General features: G+C 31.5%; 2 protein-coding genes and 1 long non-coding RNA gene across 4 annotated transcripts; 1 reads left to right on the top strand and 2 right to left on the bottom strand.

The window, feature by feature from the left end:
• Nucleotides 1–3: 3 nt before the first annotated feature.
• LOC122534908 (probable ATP-dependent RNA helicase DHX34) lies at nt 4–4,830 on the bottom strand. 2 transcript variants are annotated; one of them, XM_043665972.1, is made up of 15 exons: nt 3,916–4,828; nt 3,642–3,808; nt 3,349–3,555; nt 3,145–3,277; nt 2,924–3,072; nt 2,614–2,846; nt 2,357–2,543; nt 2,096–2,290; nt 1,816–2,025; nt 1,365–1,733; nt 1,132–1,307; nt 948–1,058; nt 741–862; nt 361–619; nt 4–290 (listed from the first exon to the last, which is right to left on the bottom strand). In XM_043665972.1, exons 1-15 carry the CDS (start codon nt 4,571–4,573, stop codon nt 17–19), a joined length of 3,450 nt encoding a protein of 1,149 aa, XP_043521907.1. In that variant the 5' UTR covers nt 4,574–4,828; the 3' UTR covers nt 4–16. The 2 variants fall into 2 exon arrangements, with proteins under 2 accessions (XP_043521907.1, XP_043521908.1); XM_043665973.1 differs by lacking the exon at nt 1,365–1,733 and having other exon boundaries at nt 3,916–4,830.
• Nucleotides 4,831–7,204: 2,374 nt separating this feature from the next.
• LOC122534900 (zinc transporter ZIP3) lies at nt 7,205–13,199 on the top strand. The gene is made up of 4 exons (XM_043665965.1): nt 7,205–7,924; nt 9,834–10,173; nt 10,582–10,749; nt 11,420–13,199. The coding sequence occupies exons 1-4, from the start codon at nt 7,566–7,568 to the stop codon at nt 11,627–11,629; spliced, it is 1,077 nt and encodes a 358-aa protein (XP_043521900.1). The 5' UTR covers nt 7,205–7,565; the 3' UTR covers nt 11,630–13,199.
• Nucleotides 8,836–9,851, bottom strand: LOC122534901. Its single transcript, XR_006308014.1, has 3 exons — nt 9,756–9,851; nt 9,466–9,599; nt 8,836–9,155 (listed from the first exon to the last, which is right to left on the bottom strand). It is a non-coding gene; the product is annotated as an uncharacterized LOC122534901 (long non-coding RNA).
• Nucleotides 13,200–20,580: the final 7,381 nt, after the last annotated feature.

Genomic DNA, 20,580 nt, shown 5'->3' with positions numbered 1-20,580 from the left:
TGACAATATGAATACTTTATTTAACATGAGATTTTTTATGTTTAAGAATTTCAATTGGTGTCAAGTATAATACTTGTGCACAATCTAGACATTCATATATTTGTGTATTAGGTTTGCGTTTAATACTGTCATGCTTTTCAATATCTTTCACACTTGTTTTAATGCAGGATTGTTGGTGTTGTAATTTTTCTATGCTTGTTAAAATTACTTGCATGTCACAATTGGGACAATGCCATTCTGTTTTTAAAATTTCTGTAGAAAGTTGATCACTCCATTCAGTTTCTCTTAAACTGAGAAAAAGAGATATAATTTTTTTTATTTTATTAGATATAATTTTATTATAGAAAAATATTAATTTACCAATTGTAAGTAATAGTATTTGTTACATGAACTCCTCCTTTAATTGCGTTGGGTATTGCTACAAAATCTGATTGAAAAGGATTTGGATCTATTGATATATTGTTTTCACCACTTTCCACATATATTGTTTTAAGATCAGCTGGTAAAAGTCGTTTTAATGTATATGAAACAGTAGTATGCATATATTCAATTAATTCTTGAGTAAGTGTGTATTCAAATTCACTGAAATCCTGATTTTCGTCATTATTAGTATTTGAATCTGCAAAATATTTATTACATTTAATGTCTAATGTCTAATGTAAATTGCAATACAAAGAAATAAATTGCAATATAGAATACACATTAACTTCATATTTTCTACATATTTTAATTATTAATACCTTGTAATCGTTGATTTAGTAAAAACTCCCATTTATTTCTTAATTTTGTAGCTTTTATCAGTAAAGTTTGGCCACTATCAGGTACAGGAAATTTTAATTCCAACCAGGAATCACATACTATTCTGTAAAAAGTAAATAGATAAATCATACAACAAAATATTCTGTTTAAATTTTCATTATATATATAATATATATATACGTATATACATTGAAAATGTACTGTTTGTATCGATTTCACGTGTAAACAAAAGTAATGTTTGTGCTGCAGGCATTCTAAGTGTATTTACTAGGTAAGGTTTTGTTGTCTCCAAAAGAGCCCTATTAAATTAATACATGATTAATCAAAGTAGAAATTGCCTTATACTATTTTAAAATATTATTAGAAGCTTACAAATATGTTAATATTGTATGTTTTGGACTAACGGGAGTTTTACTTTTAAAACCTGATATTGATACAATATCAGCTTCCTCTAATTCCAATACTTGAGGATGATTTCCAAAGAAACTCATTGGATGCAAGGCAATATATGGTTTTGCTTTTGTATGAAATAGTTGTTCATTTGTTGTCTGCAAAAGTTCGTATTATTTATTAATGAATAATTAGCTTATTTTAGGATAATATACCTTACAATAATTGAATTCATCGGCACACGCAAATTGTGGATATAAACCACTACAAAGTATTAATTTCAACATTGTTAAATCTTTATAACTACAAGCAGTAGCGGCTGTTAATAGATTTTGCACTTGATTTGAATCATTTTTCATTCGAAATTCAATATCTTTTATATCGAGTTCACCATCATCGTGATCATTATTTTCTAACTGAATATCAAAGGATTCTAGCTTTAATTGTTTTCTTTTTCTGGGTTCATTCTGTTTGTAAGTTCTTTTTAAGGATTTTAAAAGTTTAAGCTCTCCATGTCTTATAGCACGTTCTGCACTAGACATAGAAGAATTTGGTTCTGGGAGACCTCTCAATAATTTGCAGTCCTAGTAATAATAATCTGATGAAGCAATCAACTATTGAGGAAAGTTTAATAAGGTAATATTATAGGGAGCAGTAATAGTTTACCTGAAGTAATTCCTTAAATTGTGCTCTCAATTTTGTCATTTCATAAAATCTTTGTTCCTCTAAACCTCTTCTTTTACACCATTTTCTACTACTACCACCACTACCCCTGGATTCTTGAGAACTCTGTTGTTTTACTTCTAACCATTCTCTAAATGCATTTAGTAATGTTATTGGATCGCCGTGATCAGATTCCAATTTTTTTCTAGATATCTACAAAATTATTTTTCAGCATATTTTAATTTTTTTATATGAAAAAAATTTATAAATTATATTTGATTACCTCACATTCTGAATCCCTATATGCTCTATTTGTAAATGGTGTTTGTATGCTTAAAGCAGCAGCTAATGATAAAACTGGTTCTACTTGGTGAAAAATAGAACCCATTACTAACATTTTGCCTATTGTTATATCAACTGGTAAGCGGGCAAGTGTCTTTCCAATACAAGTTATTTTTTCATTATCCGTTAATGCACCCTATAAATTGAAAACTTTGTTCTACCTATATTAATCACGCTCGTATTGATTTATGAATATACTAACATGTTCTTTCAAAGATAATATAGAATTTTCAATGCTTTCTGCCGATGGTGGTTCTATAAATGGAAATTTTCGTGCATCTGGAAGTCCCATTGCAATCATTTGTAAAAGTAAAGAATCTAAAGGTACACGTTGTAATTCAGGAGTTGAATATTTTTCTAAAGACTTATATTCCTCTTCAGAATACAATCTACAATGATTTATTTGTAATTTAAATTCTTCTGGTACATTCACGAAAATAATATGAACTGCATATATACCTGTAACATACTCCAGGTCCAGTTCTACCAGCTCTTCCTTTTCTTTGCTCTGCACTAGCTTTGCTAATCCAGAATTCTTTGAGTCGTTGCATCTTACATGATGGATCATAACTCATTTCTTTTACTTTTCCACTGTCAGCAACAAATCTTATTCCATCTATAGTAATAGAAGTTTCAGCAATATTAGTAGATACAATACACTTTCTCACTCCTTCAGGAGCATAATCAAATACCTTCAAAAATAAAAATATAACATCAGTTATGCCAAAGTTACAAATTAAAAAAAAAATATATATATAAAAAATTTTACTTTATCTTGCTCACTAATGGCAAGAGTACTATGAAGTGGTAAGATAATCCAATTGTTTTTTTTCTGACTATATTCTTTTGCTGCGTCTACAACTGCAGTAATTTCACTCATTCCACTTAAGAATATCAATAAATCACCTTTTTCTTCAGCTAAAAACATCAACTACTATTATAATACAAGTAAAATAAATTTTTTTTTTAGTAATAGGTAAAATTGTTTACCTGGATACTTTTGATCAATCATTTGCATTATTTGTAGATAAGGACTTGGATTAAATCTATCATTTTTATATCGAATATCTTCTATAATAACAGGTCTGTATAATAGCTGAATAGGATATAATCTTCCAGGAACCTATAAATTAATTAATTGTTATTATTATATCTTTCTTAATACATTTATTAGTTAAATAATTATAAATGTACCTGTATTACTTTAACATTTTCTCTGGCAAAATAATTGTTAAAAAGTTCAATATTAATTGTAGCAGACATAAGTACTAATTTTAAGTCTTGCCTTTGATTAATAATACACTTCATAATACCAAGAAGAAAATCTCCATGTAAATGACGTTCATGCACTTCATCCAAAACAATTACATCATAAGGCAATAATTCAAATTCTCCAGATAACTATAGAAAATATACAATATGGTAATATTAAATATATTATATTGTTTAATATACAAATTGGACACTTATTATATTTTTATTTTTACCTGTCTCAACAAAAGACCTTCCGTTATAAATGTAATTTTGGTATTTTGATTTTTTTGCTTTTCAAAACGAATCTGGTACCCAACATTATTGTAGTTTTCTGTTAATGTTTCAAAGGCAACACGTTTTGCTAAAGATATACATGCTATTCTTCTTGGTTGTGTACAAGCTTCAAAAAATATTTTTTATGATATTACGTGTTAGAATTATAGTTTGTTTATTATAATATTTGTAATAAAATACTATATTATATTTGTATTAAATAATTATATGTACCAATCTTTTGAAAACCTGCTGCATATAAATATTGAGGCACTTGGGTGGATTTTCCACAACCAGTATCACCAGCTATTATAACTACCTGTTCTTGTTTTATTGTTTCAATGATTTCATGTTTATATTGATAAACTGGTAGATTTTCTTGTGATTTCCTAAGCTTTCTTAATTTAGCGAACTTTTCTTTTTGTTTGAAATCCAAGTATAAAATAATTATGTTTTGAAACTTCAGTAAGCGTTCTTTTGTCAATGTTTTAACTGGTACAACACGTGCAAATAATTCATTAAAATTATAACTCAATTTGAAATTTATGCAATGTAACTTGTGATATGTTTTTGGTATACCAATAGTATTTAACGAGAAATTAGGTAGACTGTCAGGAGTTTTTAGTTTTTTCTGTACGGTTTCATACTTATTTACAAATTTCCAAAAATCATCAATATCCTGAATTATATTTAAGTTCCCTGAGAACACTTTATTTAATTCATGCTTATATTTACTAAAATAAAAGTCTTCACAATCCTTATCCATGACTCTTTTATCACAATTTGTACTATTTAAATCATGTTTATTTTTCCTTTGTTCATCGTATTGATCATATCGATTATGTTGATATTTAGATTCAAATTTATTAGTTGATTTGTGTCGTGGATTCATGTTTTAATTATTTCAAGTATTTCAAATTAACACTTCACGTAACATAACCTTAACGGTATATTTATAATATTTCATTATACCAACTGATATTAATTATTTATTATTTATTTATTTGTACAGTTTTACTGATAGTAAAGTTTTATGCAAATGTAAATATACTAATCATGATTTTGTATACTACATAACCTCTAACAGAACATAACCCTTTGTTTCATAATTATACAGTTTATATTTTTTTTAAAAAACATTTTTTATTTTCAATTCAAATTATTTGCTCTATTATATGACTGTTTAAATTAATATATTTATATCTTTCTATGAATTGACAATTCTTAAAAGTAAAAAATTCTGTTTTTAGTATAAAGTTATCAATAGATGGCGCCACCGTTACTTTTAAACATTTACAGGTGACTGTTTTTCCACAAATTACGAGAAGAAATTAATTAAGAGGAATCATTTGTGAACTGTTATGGTTGCGTCTTCGATGTCGGAGATCCTAAGCTTGCGTTTTATGTTTTGTTTAAGTATAGTTTACGTGTATAAAGAATGTTTCAATTTCGCTTACGTTAGTAGTGAGTGCATAATTTCGCGCAAACTATAGTGAATATTAGATTCAGATTTATTTGCGGACGTAACTGATAGCATTATCTTTGAAGTATGTGCTCGTGGAGTGCAAATTAGTAGCGTGAAAAATTTAAATTAATTATTCCCCTTATATGGTATTAGGGCGTTTAGTTTCACCTGTCTGCCACAGCAGCGCTAGTGTTTCCTACCCCGTAAGTCAGAGAGATTTTCATTTGCGAAAAAACCTAATTTAGTGAAATGAATCATGAAATTTTGTGATTGTATTACCCTAATTAGACCCTAAGCTTTCTTTTCATACCCCATTTGACCCGTAAAATGCAGAAATAAGTATTTTTATAAATTATTAGTACCACTGAGTTACCGCTAGATGGCGCAACCATGTCCACTTTGTGACAGTTCGCACTAATTACGAAAAAAACCTAATTAAACCTAATAATTTGCGAACTTTTTTATATGCTTTCTTAAAATTAGACTCCCCGCTTTCTTTCTATGTGTATTTTGTCCTAGAAAAACGTGTGTGTATAAAGTTGAATTTCTTTTTCAATAGATCGAAAGATGTCCTTGTCGCATACTATTCCTTTCCTTGTCTAGCGTCATTAGACAAGGAGAGCACTAGTGTGCAATAAGGACAGACATGTGCGCGCGATAGACAAGGGCAGATATATTGGCGCGGTAGACAAAGAGGGCAACAGCGTGCGATAAGGACAACAATATAAATTAATTCCACCGTTTCACCGCTACGCGACGCTAGTATTTTAATGCCTCTAGCGGCTAGCAGATCCAGTCTTTTATTAGTATACAAAGATTCCAAAGACACGAATATTACAAATTGTAAGTGGATGCCGCTTAGCTACGGATCAAGTGCAATCTTTTTAGGTTAAGCGTGCAGCGTGCGGAACATTTCTAGGATGGGTACCGGTTCTTTGCCCAAACTAGATGTTCCTAATAAACCGAGCGTCTGAGGTTAGAGGTCGCCGGCATCAGCCCTATTGATGAATCTGGCGGTGACTCGGAGATGAAATACACTCCACCTTCTATATCTTTTATAACCTTACATTATACATAAAATCATCCGCTGCAAAAATTTCACCTTTAGTACTATCTACTGACGAATTGCAAATTGTATATTTTCAGTTATATATAGCTGTATCTATGTACACAAATGAAAAATCCCATGCAAGAGCAAAGGAAGCAGTTCCTTCTCTCAGTAACCGACCCAGTAGGTTTTGTTTGTTCTGCATGACACTCTCAACCAATAGGTATTCTTAAATTTAAGAATGGATTGGAAATAACCAACCAGACCCACATTCTTTTCGGGGAACTTCTCATCTCTGCACGACACGTGTTGATCCAAGTTATAAGTCATCGTTTCGAATCTTGAGATTATTGAGTTATTACAGTTGAGTTCGGTAAGAATATATTTAATTTTATACAAAATATAAAAATAATAATATATCAAATTTTACAATTTGTTTTGCTTTGGGGATTACGAGAGAAATGATTGTAATTATAGAAGATGAGAAACTAATTCTTTTTATAGAAAGAATCATTTATGGTGATTCACTTGATTTCTATTTTATGTCTAAACGAGTTCAAATGTTTCATTGCGGCTGTGGTATTAAAAATCCGAAGTTTTTTTAGAAGTTTGTTAATCTAAAAAGATATAAATAAAAAAAAATTATATATATATACACCATGAACAATGAAAGGTGATTCTAGATGCAAAAATGAGTCGAAGGAAAGAAATAAAATTTTTTCATTCGAGGTTTCGTTTTCCGAAAAATTCGAACTTGAAAATTTGCCAAGTAAATGTTACACAAACTAGTTATTATATTATAATCTTATAATAATTATAATATTACAATTCATGTTGTTTATTATTTATGTCGTACAGTAACAAACGATTACTATTTTCATATATCCGTATAGTACATGTACGAAGTTACTATATAACGTTAAAAAATATCCCATAGAAATATTATTCCAATTTCACAAAAATACTTCAAGCGCTTGAGATAGTTTCTTATTAAAGAGCGCTCGTTATAGAAGGTTATCGAATGAAACTTTGATCGATGCCGCCTCCATTTCTGGATCGCTTTCGGTCACTGTTACGTGTTCCCTATAGTTTGTCATTTATCATTGACGGCTGTTACCGAATCCCGATCGGTGTGTAGTTAGTGACAGATAATAATGCAATCACCAGCCTCGCTGTGGTGCCCATTTTCAAACGCGTGAGCCATCGAATTTTCCCGATAATCAATTTTCGAGAGAGAGAAACTCGTGATCGCGTTCGTATCTCTCGAGTCGATTGACCTTATCACGCTTGCCAGATTAGCGTCAATCGTTCGGACAAGTGTTGCTGCCAGTGTCAGCCGATGGTGGATATATTCTGTATGTTGTCTGGAAAATGATGGTTACCGTGGTCCAGGCGAAGCTCGCGTCGATGATAATCATCGGCGTTGGTAGCTTCGTCGTTGGCGTTGCACCGACGTGTTTTGTCTCGCGTGTGAGATATCTTCAACAGAATCTGTTTCTCTCCTGCACTTTGTGCTTTGGCGGTGGTGTTCTGCTCGCAACTTCTGTTCTGCATATGTTACCGGAAACTCGCGAGTCTATATCCAAATATGCGGAATTACTCTTTTCCAGTGGTTTTCTCCTTCTCTACCTCATAGACGAATGTGTCCATTATTTTTGGGGCAGTGACGATCGGCATATCTCGCAGGCACGTCGTTACGAGAATTTGGACTGGAACAATGGAAATCAGACGTACGTAGTATAGGTATACGTATAATTTGTTTTAAATGCATCATGAAAATTGAAAATCATTTACTAGAAAAGATTAGTGGAGAACGTTAGATACATTGGAAGTATTTCATTAGGCTGTTATATAGTGATATGATGATTAATGATGATTAAACATTAAATGTTTTTTATATGAGTACTGTTTAAAGTATTTGATATGTTACTCAGAATGTAAGAATAAGCAATAAATCGAAGTAGATATTTCGATAAAGGTTTCACAAATCACTGGTTATTTTGAAAAAGTTAACTTTGATCTTGTGTATTTAATTTCGATCGGATCTAATTTAATTATCGTAATGCAAAAAGTTTCTTGACCAAGCGTATGGAAGTTACTTATCTATTAATAGATAAGATCTGTTATCTGTTATCCGAAGAATTATTTTTTATCTCAAGTACTTAACTTTCTTTTAAAGTTAAATTGAAAATTTCTCATAGTATATAGTTTTTAATAATAACTTGATAGCAACGATAATTTTAACTCATATATTACAGCTCTATTTGCAAAGTGACATCTCTTTAACTAGTTCACTCTTTTGATAGTTTAAATGACACAGTCTTTATAAACGTTTTAATGACGAACGGAGAGCAAGAAACTCGATACAAGTTCTTACACTTGTCTTCTGATAACTGTGTTACTCTTTTGTTATTCTTATCACCTTGGCAAAACAACCATAATACGCAAGAAATTGAATAAAACTTAAGTATTAAATCATAAAGATTGATTTATTATTTAATTTAATTATTACGACTAAGAATCGTTTAAACTTTGAAACTTAATTACTGATATCATCTTTTTTTTTTTGTTTCGAAGTGATTTGATAATTCAATAATAATTGATTTTCTTCGAGAGATCAACCTATTTCAAATCTAAACTTCATTTTGAAATATCTATAAAATATTTTTATTTGAATTCATGAAATAATACAATTAATTAATATTGCCCAAAATTAGTAGATTCAAGACAATACATATAACAAGACACAGAAAAAGCACATATTAGTTATCTTTATTCATACAATGAAAGAAGATAAATAATTAATTAAATTGTTTTTAAAGAATATTCTTAAGTTTCACTAGTGAATGAAGTTTTACTAATGTTTTACCTTTATTTTGTGACCCACTTTCATCATGATGAGAAATATTCAGCGAATAATGTCTGTTCTTTTTATGTTGTATAATCCGCGACAGCAACTCGCTGAAAATTTTACATTTATCAATTTGTTTTACTCTGATATTTCACTTTCAACAAAAAATATTATTAACATTAATTTATTACTAATAAACTATTGATATTTATGCATCTGTAGGAAATTTCACAATGTGAACTTACACCGAATGCAGGTAATACGAAAAAATGTGTAAAACATTCAAAATACAGTGCTTTCAATAATATTTACTGTACGAAACAATTTTCAGGCTCGATTCTTTAGTATTACTATTAATAAAGAATAACGAATGTCTCAATCGAGACAAATTGTAAATGATTTAATATACTATTTACATACATATAGTTTCGTCATACTAGACTTTGATGATATCTACGTGCAGTATCATCGTCAATTTTTCTCTTCACAAATAACAGGTCCTTCGATTCAAGTCGCGATACAAACGAAAACGAGTTCGACCATTGTTTAGCGATCTAAAATAAAAAGAATTTTATCACTAAACTGGCTGAAACAGAATAAAACTTAAAAAAAAAAAAAAGAAAAAAACAATCTCAAGCAGTATTTTCTCTAACAAAGGATGATAAATCGAGTTTCTTTCTAACAGAGATCAATTGAAATTTCATTTATACCAGTTGCATATCGAGGTCGACTGATGAACCGGTCAGTCGTACGTAACGTGAAAGTCAATCATGATTTTTGCGTTGCAGCGAACGATGCCGGAGTCACTCGCATCATGTGTGCTATGCCGCAGCCACGCGAACTGCCAGAGGCATCCCCACGTCCGACTTTAATCCGAAATCGTCTTCTCAGACGAGTCTAGACGGAAACGGAGCGGCTAGCAACTGGAAAAGCACCAGCTACGGGGCGACGCAGTATGTCGCGAGCGCGCCGGCTCGTTACAACGACGAAGAGACATTTTTATGCCATGGCAATCATTCAGAGCCGTGCGCAGATTCCAACACCAACCTCGTGGGTCTTTTATTGGCGCTCACGGTCCACGCTGTCCTCGAGGGGCTGGCGGTTGGCCTACAAAAGGTTACATCCGAGGTGTGTACACCTGGTTGTTGTTAGTATAAATACAAATCATGATTTGATACTCATTATGCGTTTGTAGGAGATTTGTGGGAGAATTTAATTTCACTCGCGTCACTTTAATGTATTAAAACTGGGAAGTTACAACATCACGTTATCACATTTGCAATTTCTTTTTGACCGACAGAGCAACGAATTATATTGAATTTACATTGTGATTAGGAAGAGGAATTTCAAGAATATTTGTTCAATATGTTTTTTTCTGTTATAAACAGTTTCCCTTTTCTAATTTCATTTTTAGGAAGAGGGAATTTTAATTCCAACTTGAAATTCTCACCACCGTGCAAATATGTATATAAATTATTTATTGTTTTAATGCAACACGTTCTTGTACGTTTTCACTCACTGTATTCTCGATTACAGGTGTTTCTGTTGGTTGGAGCAGTGGCTTCCCACAAGTTCGTCGTCGGATTTTGTTTAGGAGTAGAATTAGCCGGGGCCGACAGTACCATTCCTAGGCTCGTACTAGCGATCTTTGTGTTCTCCGCTGGATCTGCAATTGGTATAGGAATTGGAATGTTAACGTTCAATGTAAGTAAGAAATTTTCCTCGATTCGACTTAGTTTTGATCTAAGCTTTTTGATCAAATCTCGTTCAAATTCTATTTCTTCGTCCTATATTTAAATGTAAAAATTGAAGAAATAATTTAAAGTTTAAGCTTAATCGTGTTTATTTTCGAAGAAGGCTAGTAATTTCAAATTTAGCTGTTTTAATTTAAAAAACAAAAAGAAATTCTAATCTCTCGCAGCTACTGCTCGAACTGAAAAAACAAATATTCCACTTGTGTTTGATTCAATTGAGATGTGAAGTTATTTGTTCAAAAAAATCTAATCCTGTTACGATCGTTGAATCTTACGTCTTTCATCTTCATTTCAATTGAGAAAAGGATTTTTAATATTTTTAAAATATCTTTAACGTACGAGGATTTGCAACAACAAGGGAATAGGTCTGATATTTAAATACATCTCTGTTATTTACGATGTAACTGCGTGTTTTATTTAAATTGCATTCAATTGCATTTAAGATGAGAAAAAAGAAACGTGTAGATTTCATATTCAAAAGTTTCTTCTACTAATATTCCGATATTATTTTTTCTCTTATTTTTATTATTATTTCTCTTATTTTTCCCAAAGTTTAGGAAGTTACAATTCTGTCGAATCGTAGCAATGGAAAATAATAATTTGCATGACGATTTGTCTAGATGAAGAACAAATGGACAGAGGTAGCTGTACCAATTCTGCAAGGTATAGCAGGTGGAACATTATTGTACGTGACGGTTAGCGAGATCTTGCCAAGGGAGAGAGCGAGATGGCACAGAAATCCGCGACGGTCTGCCGGTATTCTACAGTTCTTCTCCGTGATCCTTGGCTTCGTTGTCATCTTCCTTTTGAATAACTACGTGGGCACGTGAACTTACGACTCTACTTCTGCCCACTTTCTCATAAAATAAACTGTCGTCGAAAAACGAATTTCAATGGTAGAAGGTATCAGGAACTAAAAGGGGGAAGAAAAATATGTTACGCCAGCTTCTGGAGTAAATTTACTCGAGAGGCTGCTATCTTTGTTCATGTTTAAATGCGATTTTCAGATACGTGGAATATCGTGTCGGGGAAAGAGTGAGAGAATGAGAGAGAATAGAAAGAGGGAGAGAGAGAGAGAGAGAGAGAGAGAAAGGTGGGAGAGGGATATAGAAAACTGGAGTAATTGAATGAGAAGGAGAGAAAGGGGAAAGATAATATCCTTTAAAATATTGTATAAAAATAGAATGTTGCAACGAAATCGATAAAATGTTTTAATTCTCGTTCCTTTTTTTTTTTTGGTACGTTCGCAATTCGTGTTTTAAAGAGTGTACGATGCGAGTTACGGTATCTGTAGCTTGAATGTTTGAATGCGACGGATTTGTTGAATATGCGAAATTTATAAAATCTATATTTTAAAATTTATATTTTAAAATCTTGTAAATTAAAACTTTTAAAATTTACGGTTCATAAAATAAATTAATTTTACCAAGATTATAAGATTGTAACATATGAGACGCGACTACAAACTTTGTATCGATGAATAATTAGGGAATAATGTAAATTATTAGTTTCGTTCTGTCAAATAAAATTTACCGAGATAGAATGAATTTATTCATCGATAGTCGTTTCTGCCAAATAATATCCACCGACAGTATTCAGTAGTTCTTAAAATGTTAATTATTTAGAATTATTTAGCGAGAACAAAATCTGTCTTTTGTATTTTTACTTGTACTTGGAGAACAAAGCAAAGTAAAATCATTTCCGCTGTGTACACGCAAGAATTGGTAAATACACAAACGCACAAACATTTAGTTAAATCTTTGAATAAGATTTTTTTCTCGTGAAAATTAATTCTTTCAATAAATTCTGTTCTCGAGGAAGTTACGGTTTTTTAAATCTAAGCTTTGTTATTTAAGCTTTTAAGGAAATGAGGTCTCTCGAGTTGGCTTGCCTTCGAGATCTACCTGGCGAGTCCTCGCTTCGACACCAGATTACGGTTGCCTCGAAGCAATTTCTAAGAAATAGGATCAAGATTTTCAAATGTCTGACAGGTTCTCGAGTTTCGAGCATCTCTCATTTTTAAGTAAATTATTCACCGGCAACGGGCATTCAACGTTATTATCGTTGTCCTATTATCAAAATTAATTTCGCTCGATGTGCCGTCCGAGTTGAAATTAATCCGATTTTGTCTCGGGAAATTTGTTATTACAGGAATTATGATTCGTGATCGTTATCGCGAGAAATTACCTACAATTTATTTCGCTAGTTCCGCTTTAATACAGCCAGACTCGAAAGCGAGTTATTTATTTAGTACCCATCTTGTAAAATTGTATTTTTATTATAGGACGATCCCAGCGAGTGGAAATAAATGATTGATACAATAATACAGGGGATATTCGACAATAAGAATAATGAAATAAATATCGCACAATAATACACGTCAAAATATGAGATATGAAGGAAAAATAATTTATTCTCGCATTCTCCAGGTAATCTGTATTATTTTTTTAGATTATACTTATAGAAGCTTTTAAAGTGATGAAAATATTAAAAAAGGAAAAGAACGAAATCACTATGAATGTTTAGCGCAACATAATTAAAAGTGTACAATTTATTCTGAAAATTTGAAATTCAATTTAACCTTCCAAATATTTTTTACGAGGAAGCTGTCGTGATGAATAAATGTCTTTTAAAAAGATCAATATGTGCCATTAAGACTTAAAGTATGACGCACTACTTTATTTCTTTTTTTTAATCGTTATCGAGTATTTTAAACCAATTGTTACGTTAATAATAGGGGCGACGACAGTTAGTGGCATAAAGTCTTTGTAAGATTTTGCAGAAATAACGATTAATGTTCCAGGGTCAATGATGCATTATTCGAGCGAACTTCGATGAAAAATGAATCCCGAGAGCCAAAGATCTATCATTGCTTTGACAGCTGTTTTATTATGGGTTGACGAAGCGCGAGAGAAATCCTTCAATTTCTTTTCGATACTTTTCATTGCGTTATTGTCTTCTGGAAACGTAAAGATATTGACTTTATTACGGAGTTGGATACGAAAATATGGACTCACTATGTAAATAGTGAAAATATTGAAAGCTACGAGAGAGCTACAAAAATCTGTTTTATCATGGTCACAATAATATTTAAGAGGTAAGTCATCTATATTCATTATAAACGTAAATAATTATATATTTTTATAAACATAACCAAAAGAGCTCAAAATGTATGTACATCAAATAGAGATTTGTTTTACGTGTCAAAAATAATCATAACAAGAATTTTACTTTGGATATTATATACATATATATTACTGCAATGCATATATGCAATTTGCATATTTTTTTAAATTTCTTATTACTTTTAAATTTCATATAAATACTCAAAAATTAACAATTTTTTAATTACAATCATTCAACGATTTATTTTACGGATTATTAGATCATGTACAATCATGTATCAGCTTGAATATACAGAACGTAAAAATTAATAAAAAAGAATCTTCATAGTAATTCATAGCAAACATAATGTACAGTTTCACAGTAGATAGAGACAAATATAAAACTTAGCTTCGTGTATAAAATTTAATTTTTAGCACATAGCTGTAAATGTAAGTAACAAAAATCAAATTTACATTCGTTAAGCTGATAAAACTTCGATGAATGAATTTTGCCAACCAAAAAGAACAATTTCTTCCGTTAGTTTTTACGAGCTAGCGTGTATTTGATCGCCTGCTAGTTTCATCCAATTTCGAAGGACGATATTTCATTAACAGCTATTGCTTTACGAACAATAAATTTTCTTGTCGTATCTTTGATCGCAGGATATTTATAGTTCATCGAGGCAACTTTACTCGAACTTTCAATTGTGCATTCTGTTTCGTTTTATTAACAAACGATATTTCGTGACTTCAGATATATATCGTTTCTCATGTATGATAAAATACAAAACGAATATTGAATCGATAAAGAACCAACGTTGGGCAGAGTTGGGGAAAAATTAATCTGACTGATGATTAACAATTATCTAACTAACGTGAAATACGTGTCCACGATTAATGAATCGATATATCGAATCGAAATAATCAAAGCAAATTTAATCAGTGTGCATGCTCAGCTCAGTAATCATTAATCACGTAACGATTATGGAGATTTAGTTTTATGATAGTTATAATGATATTAAATAGTAAAAGATTCATTAAAGATAATGAATTGATTATGTGAATTATTGAATGGTGATTATAAATCAGGTAATAATTATTAAATATAATCACGATAATTGATTTACCTTAGGAATGATTAATTGATTAATGATTACCATGATTTTGTTTTAATATTAATACGTTAATAATATCAAGTAATACTGTTATCAGTACAATATATTTTTCTATCCTTCATTTTCCATTTATTTAATATTATCAATTTCCCAATTTAAAGATATATGCTATAGTAAACTTTTATACATGTAATGGTTTTTAAGTTGTTAATAATATTATATATATGCAACTTTACGAATTATTTTATTATTTGATTCTCAATAAAGTTTGGAATTGAAAAAATGTGGAGTTGAAAAATAGAAATACATTTAAAATCAAAAAGAACAGAATAAATTAATAATTCGCAAAATACAATAATTTTCTTCATTTATTTCCTCTTCCATCGTACGAATTATCGAAATTATTTGCTTTGGGAAATAAATTGTCAGTTATTACATTCGACATTCAATCGATTCATTCAATAATAAAGAGTTCTATAATATTTTTAAATGTTTAACCGTTATTTGAACATTTTTTTACGAATTTGAATATTTTCCGAGATTAAATTGGCCGGGGAAAATTAACGAGCTCTCTATCCTGTTTGAATTGTAAAGCATCAAAAGGTCTAAATTTCGATTTGTTTCTCCCAGGCAATGCTCCATTTATTTTACTGCTATTTTTCAACGCCGTTAATGGAAAGGATAAGTTCGAAAGCCATATATATTAACCTTGCCTCCTCTTATTAAAGGTTTGAAAAATTATAGCTTTTCATCTCCTCTTCATTTTTTTCTTTTTTTTTTTTTAATTATAGATATATATTTGACTGCGTATCGTTTTATTGGACAATACGACGTGTAATGATAATGGACTAATAGAATAAGCTATTAGATTTATTGAGCAATGATATTTAATTTTTTGAAGACTTAATTTTTATATTTGGTTAATATTTGTTTAATCTCCTTCTGACAACGACAAATTTTCACAAAGAGCACTCTTTACATTTCGTTGGCGGAGTTCGAATTTCTGACGAAGACTTTTATCTGTCTTTTTTACGTTTGCATTAATTCTCGCGAGGGAAGAACAATCGCTGCACGCGCCAAAACAAGCGCGTGTATCATTTTCCGCGACAACTTTCCCTCTATTTCTCAAATTTCTTCTTTTTCTCAAAACTTCTGTTTTTTTCCTTCTGTTTTAGACTGTTAACAGTCGCAAACAAGGCTTAATTACTCGTCGACGTTTCAAGCACGAAGTTCTCCATTCGTCGTGCAATTTACCAAATGGAGCTGTCCTTTCATGGACGTTCTCTTTCTTTCTCTCTCGCGAAAAATTCACCGGTCCGACGGCACGATGGTAATTGCAGCACGATTATGAAGTCGGTTTGAACGTTTTCTTTTCCTACCGTCGCCGGTCCTGTTTTCTCCACTCGCGAAAGTTTTCTACCACCGACGCAGTCAATTGTTTAAAACGTAAAATTACGCCGGAGAATTTGATCCATTAGCGACCCTGTTACTCGAATCCAGCATCTTTTTTTTGGAATACATTAGGCATAGGATTAAGTCTAACATCTACTTGCCAACTTTTAGTTAAGTTCGATGTTCAAATTTCGTTTCATGGGTTTCGAATGACCGGCGCTAAAAATCTTTTGTTTGTAACATTTGAAGATTCCCTGAACTAAAAGATAATATTGTCAATTGTTTTCCAGTATCTTTCAGAGTTTTTCAGTATATTTCAGAAATTTTTGGATCTCAAAGTGGAGGAGAGGGGTGCAAATAATTAACATCATCTGAACTATTTATTTTGAAAGTGACAAATAAAAATGGCAGTTCGTTAACGCCCGCGCAAAATTATTTACACCGAGAAAAATATAAGTATCCGAGATGACAAATGCAAGTGAATCTTTTCGAAAGTTAGCATCGATTCTTCCAGGTATGTTAAATATCTCGATTTAAAAACAAATTGACTTATGCCACTTTGAAAGTAAACCCCATTAATTTCGACTGGAGCGCGTTTTTTTTAAATAATATTTTCGAGAACTTCGCCTACAAAGGCGAATTCTACAAAGAAGTACGCTGTAGTCAAACGGTTATACTTTACGCAACATGATCAACTTTTTCCACCGAGCCGTAGGAACTGCTCACTTATAATCAGTTTGCCATGGTTCCCTCCCACCGTGGAAATTATTTTCCCGCTGCAACGGGCCATATAAACAGCATTATCAATCTTCCCTTAACTCCCTGCGCTGGCAACTAATTTACGGACCATAACGAGTGACCAAATCGTGTACAATAACTCGTCGCTTTCTTTTTAAACTGGGGTCGCTGGAATAATATCACTGGATAGAAATTACTAAGAAGTAGTAAATTTATTATTTATTTTGCTGGGTTATATTTAAATATACTTAAGTTAATTAAATATACTTATATTTAATGTAGAGTTATATTTAAATATAATTAAAAACATACTTATGTAATGTACATATTTATATTATTATAAATTTATAACTAAGTACATATTTATATTATTTAAATTTATAACTAAGTACTATTAATGTACATATTTGCATTATGTATTTAGTACTATTAATGTACATATTTATATTATTATAAATTTATAACTAAGTACATATTTATATTATTATATATTTATAATTAAAACATAGATATATTTAAATATAATTAAAAACATACTTATTTAATGTAGAGTTATATTTAAATATACTTAAGTTAATTAAATATACTTATATTTAATAAATATAATTAAAAAAAACTGAGAGAAAATATTGCAATTTTGGAGCAAAAAATTCTCAACGTGCGTGGCACGTCATTCCAGCGCAAGAGGTTAACTTAACTAACAGTAAGCCAAAGCTAAAATAGAGAGATCAGTGCAGTGGAAGGGATACTAACCAAAAAAGTGGGGGGATACTAGGTCGCCAGTTCGCCACATCTAGACCGTAGCACTCCGTACGACGTACACCACCGAAATGTGCACGGACATAATTTTCGGATAATCCTTCTAATTCTAACGAATTAGCAAACTCTTTTTTCCCTTCAAAAAGCAAAAAGCAATATTCGCGCCATAAATCAGCGCACTGCACGCAATATTAATTTTAGCTATAGCAGCTATTCTGCTTAGGTTCGAGTTATATTCGGAAGTGCTGTTAAAAATTCTTACGAAGAAATTCGAATTCAATCTGTTTTTGAGGCATTCGATCCCGTCTCTGGAATACATTTGTGCCAAGAGAGCGGATTCGTTTTATCTTGCCTCTGGTAATCGCGTTCGTTAGTTCCGCGCAGGGAAGGGATTTATCGTGTTCCAGTTAAAAGCGACCGGCTAATTTAAATCGCGCCGATCGTTCTTCCTTGGTGGAATGAAGTTTTAGTCAGTTATTACCGAAAGGGAGTCGTTGGAATTCCTCGACGCGTTTCGTAGCCAAGAAATTGGTTCAGCCGTTGTAAAGAAAGGGAAATAAAAGAGAGGAGATCGTGGAACGATCGTGCAACTTCTTGTTCTCTATTTGCTTTAAAATACGGTTTTAATTGAAGGGCTTACGGAAAGGACGGATGTTCCTCCGCCAGGGAAAGCCAGAGAACACTCTGACACCTTTCATCTCTGCTCGATACCTGTTCCCAACTCTTTTCACGGACTGGAAACTAACTAAAGAAGTGAAACTCGTATTGTGAGAAATGAAATTGCAAAGGATAGAATAGGAAGTTTATAGCCCGATAGAGGACACAAGTTTATCGTGTTCTTTAGTTTACTTTGGCTTCGGTTACTTTACTTATTAGTTTGTTCCTTTTTGGTTCTTTTTGGTTTCTCCATGTTTGAAAAATCATTCAAACTTTTGAAACTACTGCGACGCATTCTAGTGGATCTATCAAGTTTTTATAGAAAGTTGGGATTTTGGTTATTTGGCAAATTCTCGCGTTAACTGAAATATTTGTCATTGGACTGCGGATTTTTTGTGCAAAATATTTTTTAGAATATAATTAAAAATGCAAAATCTTAGGAAGTTGTTTGATGTACTAAATGTTCCAAAAAGCATAGTACTTTGAATGTTTTATGTACTGTTTGATATTTTGGGCATTCTGTGCAGTTTTGCACTTGAAAATTTCCTATGAATGAATAAAAATCCGCCGTGTATGCATTATTATTTGGATTTTTTATGCATTCGTAGGAAATTTCGAAATACAAAGTTGCACAAGAAAAAATATATGAAGCGCCCAACGTGTAATGGTTTCTGAATGTGTAATTTTCGATTTTCAAAAATATGAAAAACTCCTGTCTATTTACAATATATTGTATTATTGCGGAAAACGTTTAATTTACGATCGTTTAGTTAGAGAGAGAATTTTTTTCGTAGATACAGAGGGGAAATATTTCTCGCGAAATTTGCTTATTGATATTTATTAATGATTCGTTCGCAATTCTACGTTGCAATTGGAATTGGACAAGCAGATTTGGAATTTGCACGTCGAACGACGTATTTCCTACAGTCAATATTTACTCGGGTACACATTAATCTCATTCACATCACTATCAATAAATATCGATCTTCTTTTACGATGTATACGGGCGTAATGGAAGGATATTACAAATGCATCTTGCAATCAGAGCTTCTGACAAGTAAATCAAAAGCGTCGTGAAATTTTTTTCTTCTCTTAATCTTTTAAATCCCATTACATTTTCTGCCGTGAGTAGTTTAATTTTAATTCTGATAGTTCATGGGAGAATAATTTATATTGTCAGGAAAAAGAAAAAAAAAAAAAAAAGAAATTCATCAATTTATTAAATTTGAATGAACGCACATAAAGTTTTGCTAAATTTCTGAAAAGTCCACGTTTAATTAGTTCGAGAATGTTGGCAAACATTAATTCAACGATATGATTAATGGAATGACCTTTCATAGAACTGTTTCATTCGATTGTTTCTGCTAGTACAACGTTAATACTGTAAAACGGAAAAACTAATAACTGCGGAAATGAAAGTTAACTCAGTACTCTGTAATTTTCTAGTAACTTCAAGAACACATAAAAGAAGAAGATTAATTAAACAATAAAGATTAGCAAATGATACTGAACTCTACAATTGGATAATTATTTAACTAAAGCCAAACAATAGTAACTGAAATAATAATAATAATAATAATTGAATTAAAACGTAACTTATAATTTCTTAATTAATCTTTCACTCAACTTCGATCTTTCACGAATGCATCTTTACGTTGAACCAATGTCTTCGACAAATTTGTCGAACAACGATCAAACATCTCGTTACAAAATTCGAAAGCAACGTGATAACCAGCGACGTAGCAACGCGTTCGAAACGACGAGGCAAACGAGAGATTGTTAAAAGCTTCGAAACAGCCAGCTCGGATGAAATTTCAGCGAATTCAGCGGCAACGACGGCATCGAAGTTTCATTTGCATTTCATTAATTGGCAGTTGTTCGACGTTTCGAGTTCGACCGAGTTCTTAAGGTTACCAGATACTCGAAGCAGCTTCGCGTTTTATTTCTTTCGGGAGGCGAGATGCATCGATTTTCAGCAGGTGGGGAGCGCCGAAAGGTTGTTCGAACGAAAAAAAA

Source organism: Frieseomelitta varia, unplaced genomic scaffold (genome assembly GCF_011392965.1).
Source record: "Frieseomelitta varia isolate USP_RPSP 00005682 unplaced genomic scaffold, Fvar_1.2 scaffold_648, whole genome shotgun sequence".
Classification (NCBI taxonomy): Eukaryota; Metazoa; Arthropoda; class Insecta; order Hymenoptera; family Apidae; genus Frieseomelitta; species Frieseomelitta varia.
Note: the sequence above shows the minus strand (reverse complement) of the source record. Positions and strands in the feature narration are given on the sequence as shown.

Coding starts and splice junctions, on each gene's coding strand:
- LOC122534908 (XM_043665972.1), bottom strand. CDS start 4,573: ATGAATCCACGACACAAATCAACTAATAAATTTGAATCTAAATATCAA. Junction 3,556..3,641: donor AAGGTCTTTTGTTGAGACAG/GTAAAAATAAAA, acceptor TATTTTCTATAG/TTATCTGGAGAATTTGAATT. Junction 2,291..2,356: donor TATTATCTTTGAAAGAACAT/GTTAGTATATTC, acceptor TTCAATTTATAG/GGTGCATTAACGGATAATGA.
- LOC122534900 (XM_043665965.1), top strand. CDS start 7,566: ATGATGGTTACCGTGGTCCAGGCGAAGCTCGCGTCGATGATAATCATC. Junction 7,925..9,833: donor TGGAACAATGGAAATCAGAC/GTACGTAGTATA, acceptor TTTGCGTTGCAG/CGAACGATGCCGGAGTCACT. Junction 10,174..10,581: donor TACAAAAGGTTACATCCGAG/GTGTGTACACCT, acceptor TCTCGATTACAG/GTGTTTCTGTTGGTTGGAGC.